We start from the raw sequence: 5,759 nt of genomic DNA, 5'->3' as shown, positions 1-5,759 counted from the left end.
TTTCGCTTCTAGTTAGGAGTCTTTTTTGAGATAGACTTTTAAAATCCAGATGCCTTAATTTTAAACAAGTGCGGTGTGTGATTTTGGTCTAAACCTAGGAGCAGTTGAAGAGGACCAGGGCCCTTTTTATGATTTGATTACGTCCTTGTGAAAAATAACAATAGAGGATTTGCCACTGCGTTTTTAAATTGTTGATTACCAAGCCACTCAAATTTGTTGTAGTCGTTTTATCTTATATCATAAGGATATAAACGCATGTAATCTTTACAATTACACATTTCTTTAAGTACTAATTGAAGTTTCGACAACCTATGTAAGCACCTATAAACGAGGATACTGTCCTTTGGATATACGTTTTGATGACACAAAAAATGTAAGATAGATCTAATAATACGAAGTTATTCAAAATTATCTAACTATAATTGACATATCATCCTTAATCAATAACAGTTTGTCATGATATTAAGTTTATTTAGATAAATACGTCATAACTCTTTACCTTAAGTTCCCACTGATCGTCAGATTTTAACTTGAACACCATTTTACTATGCTGGGTAAAACAACTTTAATAATTTTTGCGGTCCTTCTGGAAGGAATTGATGGGGTAAGCAATACTTGAATAGTGAATCATTAGACAATTTATATTAAAAATATTTCCCTGTTATAGTACAACCTAACCATTAAAACACAAAATGGTTACGTAAAAGGCTACGAACAAACAAGTGCTGCAAACAAGAGCGTCACATATTTTGCCTTCAAGGGAATACCATATGGAGAACCCCCTGTAGGACCTTTACGTTTCCAGGTAGGTGAAGGTTTCACTATCATAAAAACTAGTCATCAGACTGCCGCTAGATACAGTGTCATTGTTGATCTTCTGGGTCAAAACTTGAAGAAACTCAGATGTTTGGCCATTATGTTAAATGAACTCTATAAGTGGAACTTTTCTGAATTTTATTATTTGTTAGGATCCAAGACCAGTGTCATCATGGGATGGAGTAAAGGAAGTAACAGACTGGGCGAATTTTTGTGTTGTTCTTGAAACATCTTTAGCCGGTAATCCTGTTGTTGGCAGTGAAGATTGCTTATACCTAAATATTTACGTTCCAAAAACAGAAAAGGTATTAAGTACCAGAAAGAACTTCTTAAAAGCTCGTACTAGAAGCTAAATTTTGAATTTACAGAGAAACGAAGAACTTTCATTACCAGTAATGGTTTGGTATCATGGAGGTGGTTTTGTGCGTGGTGGATCTCGTCCAAATCCCTCGTACTATATTGAAAAACCTGTTATAATTGCTGCAGTTTCATACAGATTGGGTATCATGGGTTTCCTGAGTACTCTTGACGAAAACGCGAGGGGCAACGCTGGTTTGAAAGATCAGACTTTAGGATTGAAGTGGATCAAGAACAACATACGGTATTTTGGAGGAAACCCGGACAGGATAACTATATTTGGGCAAAGTGCTGGAGGAGCTAGTGTTGAGTATCAACTAATTTCGCAGAAAAGCGCAGGTGACCAGAGCTTTTTTATGAATGTCTTAAATAAAGAGCAGCAGCAATAAAAGAGTAGTAGTAGTAGTGGTAGTCTTTTGAATTCTAAACATCTCAAGACTGTTTGATAATTTCGGTTCTGTTGATACACTGATACATTAATGAAACACAAGCCACTAAATTACCTAAATTATTTTGTTTCTATTTTCAGGGCTTTTTAATCAGGCCATATCACAAAGTGGTAGTACTTTAAATGAATGGGGATTCCAAGAAAACCCCTTGGAATTAACATTGAAACTTGCAAGACGGTTTAACATAACAAGCAATGATACTAAACAGGTCATTGCCGGATTACAAAAAATTGACATGGAAGTACTTATCAAAAACTCTCAGGTTGGTCTAGTACCTAAAGCATACTATTATGTAAGCATCTTCCTATTACTTTTATTATTTTTGCTTGCAGCTTGACGGAAAATTTCTACCGAGCGTAGAAGCTGAAAGCAATGAGGCTTTCATTAGTCAAAGTTCTTACGATTTGTGGGCTGCTGGTAAATATCACAAGGTACCATTACTTATTGGCTACAACTCAGAGGAAGGTGCTAATAATAAAAGTAAGTAACCACAATTCACTGATATGGTCACCATCTATACCATCTATATAAGCTCTAGTCTGATAGTAGAAAACCCTTTTTGGAAATTAGAAATATATTAGTTTTCTGCTTCTTCTATATTCGTTTCTTTGGGTTAAACTTTTCCGAAGTTTTTCTTCTATCTGCATCTTCTCGCATGTGGGGCAATGGTTAGCAATTAAATGTTTGTAGTGTTTTGAAGCAAATGGTACTTACTATTCGTTTCAAGAAGTTGGAGATATGCCTTTTCCCTTTATTAGGATGCGCCGTAGCATAATTCCAAATTCAAAATTCGATCATATTTCTCTGCGTAGCTCATTTCTTCACCGATCATCGAGCGAGAGCTAGACAAAAGTGTACAGTACCAATTGCAAAATTATTTAAACTGCCTCGTTAAAATTTAAGAATATGCTTCATTTAAAAGCATATTTAGCCAAAAATAATAACAAGTGAATTAAGTTAACGTTCTACACACCTATAAAACTTTTGCTTTGTTTTCTATTGTTAATTTATATACATTTTTGTTTTAAGAAATTGCTAAACATTTTCGTCTAGTACTGTACAGTTCTAGCCGATCTCCTAAGACCGCCCATCGAGAGCTCTGCTCGTTCAAGCTTGTTCCAACTATTTCTGTCTTGCTCACGCCTAGTGTGTATTCTTTCTATCTTCGCGCAGATTTATTCAAGGTCACAATTCTTACAAGTTGAAATGGACTGTAGTATATATTTGCCGTCTTAATTGTTGTAAGCAAGGTTGCAGTAACTTTGAATAATTCATGCACTTCCTTTTTTGAGAGGAAAGTTTAACGATAAAGTTAATTAGAGGACTTACGACAATGTGTTTAAATCCTTTGATTGGCTCAATTTTTACAGCAGTTCTCTAATATCACCCATATCACCCTGTAATACCATAAATTAAAAGCGACTACATTCGGCATTCGGATGAAAGATAGTTAACCAACTGCAACGGTTTAAAGATTGTAATCAACGATGCGGCAAGTACACTTAAAGACATAATAATGGCTCCTCAAGGGCTCAAGCGACCCTTCATTACGATGCAGTTGAAAGAAGGCTTAAATACCCAGTTAATTGTTTAAAGTTATTTCGATAAAAAGCACAAAGATAAAAAAATATGGTTTTATATGCGTAGACAGATTAATAGTAATAATGGTCCAATAATAAACGAAACGTTGTAGATGTATAAAACATTCTTTTGTTTGCATTATAAAGATATCAATTTAATTTTTTATACAGATGGTGCCTCAAGATACGCTACAGATCCTAAAAAGGTGATTCCGGCAGGTCTTCATGTTAGTAAAAACTCCCCAGTAGCTGATGAAATTGTTAAAGTCATAAGTCAAAGATATTTTCCTGGGAACTCATACAGCAATTTTACCAATTGCATTAATGTAAGTATCTTCTTATATATTCATGTAGATGCATGGATTAGTTTGTTTCAGAAAAGATTGAGAAGTTACTAATAGTAATCATTAATNCCATATATCCTGCTTTTAGCTTCACTCTTCATTTCTAACCTTTTGAATCCACGATACATATTTGCATCATCCATCTATACTATGGGAGAGTATCCTATCCTCAAACGTGCTTCTAATAATCTCCCTCAACTTTTTCAAAGAAGTGTTGAGAAAAAGGAATAAAGTGGACAGATTTTACTGAAATTCAATTTACTAATATAATTTATAATCACTCTTGCTAAAATTATCTACCATTAGTCTGTTCTTAATCCAGCCTCAGCTCTACCTGCCACCAGTGCTTAGTCCTGTGAAGTCTGAGACTAGAGCCATAAAATATTTTAGGTACGACACAATTTTAGAGCTGATTTGTTTCGGGTCTGTCCATTTGTAGAACCTCGACACCGCTGATGACTGACTCTTATTGTAAATAAGAGAATGTTTAACAAGCTGGAAGTGGTGGGAAATGACTCATTTTTAAATTTCCCATAAGCTTTTCTCTTTATTCTTTTGAATAAATTCTTTCAGATACTTGTATAGAACCAGTAAAATAAAAATTCAAATAAAATCCATCAACTTTATTCCTCAAGGCAACTCATTACCTGGTCTCATTTTTTCCTATTTCTTTATTCTAGGAATCCAACCCCAAAAGCAGATGCACTGTTTAATAACGTGATTTGGCCAGAAGCTCATACGGATGTTCCTAGTAAAGATGACCTTCGCTATTTGGAATTAGGTTATGACTTGGTTCCAGGAATAAGTCCCGATCAAGCGGACTTTTTATTCTGGAGAAATCTTTTTCAGAAATACGCAACGACGACTGTTTATACATACTAAAAATAATTAAGTATCCTAGTTGTAGTATTATCACCACATGATATGTATAATGACGAAATATATAAAGGGATTATGGCAATATTTATGAGTCTTATTTGAAGATATGTCTATTTTAAGTTCTCTCTAGGCGACTTAGGATGGGTTAGGCTAAGGTAGGTTTAGGTTACATTTGTTTCTATTTTAATTTCTATAGTACCTACGTTTGATTATTATGCAAAACTTAGGAGTCGTTCAATGTTTAAACGTTTGTTAAATATCTAATCGCCGAAAATAACGTGCGCCATTAATTTAATCTTTGGCTTGCTTCTAGATAACATCTGTGAAAGAGGGACGTTAGAATTCAAGAAATTTTAATGTAAATAGGCACGACAAACATAAGCCCGTTAATCATACTCGTTACTCTGTTGACAAATCCAGGCGCAATGCGTGAGTGTGCACCCGGTGAAGTTTCTATCTCTCCATGATAGTACTAACTCATTGTGAATTTAGAAACAACTACGACTTGTTATCAAAATTACAACTCCTGTCACTTTCTAATATAGGAACAAGCTTTTTAAAAATCATTTAGGAATTTTTCAAATGTCAATCGGATATTTCAAAAATTGTAATGTAGTATTCTAATAATAACTATCATCATCATCATCACAGTTCGATGATCATTAGTTGAAGATCGACTGACCTGTACACCTTTCTATCCCCAACCAGACTTTACATTTCAAAACTATATTTATAAAATCATTTACTAATACAGCAATGCATAACAATTGTGTAGGATTTTTTAAACATATTATAAATAAACATTTATACAGTGGATTTCATTTATTACGATCTGGGTTATAAAGACAATTTTGCTATAGCGATGTTAAATCTAAGTCCCTTGAATTTAAAGCATATTTTAGTATAAAAGTCATGTGGCTATAGTGGCTTCGGATGTAGCGGCGAGTTCGGGTATAGCTACTATTTTTAATGAATCATTTGTAACAAATCCTTAGCAATACCATGCAGTTATAGCGACCGGAGTCTGCCGCCAATGACACAAAGGGCTTTCTTATCTTTCGTTTACATCCTCACAGATGCTTAGCAAGTGAGGCGGGAAAACAAAAAAAAATGGTGTTTTAAGAAGCAACTGTGTTGAGTAAACTTTTGAATAAGTATGACTCCTAGATGCACATTTACTGTTAAAAAAAGGTGAAAATTGAAAAATGGTGAAAACGATACATACTTGTCTGGATCTCTTTACCTTGGTTTGTAACGACTTACAGTGGTCCCTTTGTGGTTAAAATAATAAATAGAGTAGTGTAATGTAGAATGTTCTTGGATGAACGGCGTGC

The 5,759-nt window shown here is 34.4% G+C and overlaps 1 protein-coding gene across 1 annotated transcript; it reads left to right on the top strand.

Moving 5' to 3' along the window:
* Nucleotides 1-474: 474 nt before the first annotated feature.
* On the top strand, nucleotides 475-3,600 carry LOC108743634 (venom carboxylesterase-6-like). The gene is made up of 7 exons (XM_025979640.1): nucleotides 475-604; nucleotides 668-805; nucleotides 969-1,121; nucleotides 1,185-1,512; nucleotides 1,703-1,884; nucleotides 1,955-2,102; nucleotides 3,374-3,600. The coding sequence occupies exons 1-7, from the start codon at nucleotides 548-550 to the stop codon at nucleotides 3,598-3,600; spliced, it is 1,233 nt and encodes a 410-aa protein (XP_025835425.1). The 5' UTR covers nucleotides 475-547.
* The last annotated feature ends 2,159 nt before the right edge of the window (nucleotides 3,601-5,759 follow it).

Source organism: Agrilus planipennis, unplaced genomic scaffold, assembly GCF_000699045.2.
Source record: "Agrilus planipennis isolate EAB-ADULT unplaced genomic scaffold, Apla_2.0 scaffold1646, whole genome shotgun sequence".
Lineage (NCBI taxonomy): Eukaryota > Metazoa > Arthropoda > Insecta > Coleoptera > Buprestidae > Agrilus > Agrilus planipennis.
This window is presented reverse-complemented; position numbering and strand designations above follow the sequence as displayed.

Coding starts and splice junctions, on each gene's coding strand:
- LOC108743634 (XM_025979640.1), top strand. CDS start 548: ATGCTGGGTAAAACAACTTTAATAATTTTTGCGGTCCTTCTGGAAGGA. Junction 806..968: donor TAGGACCTTTACGTTTCCAG/GTAGGTGAAGGT, acceptor ATTATTTGTTAG/GATCCAAGACCAGTGTCATC. Junction 1,122..1,184: donor ACGTTCCAAAAACAGAAAAG/GTATTAAGTACC, acceptor TTGAATTTACAG/AGAAACGAAGAACTTTCATT.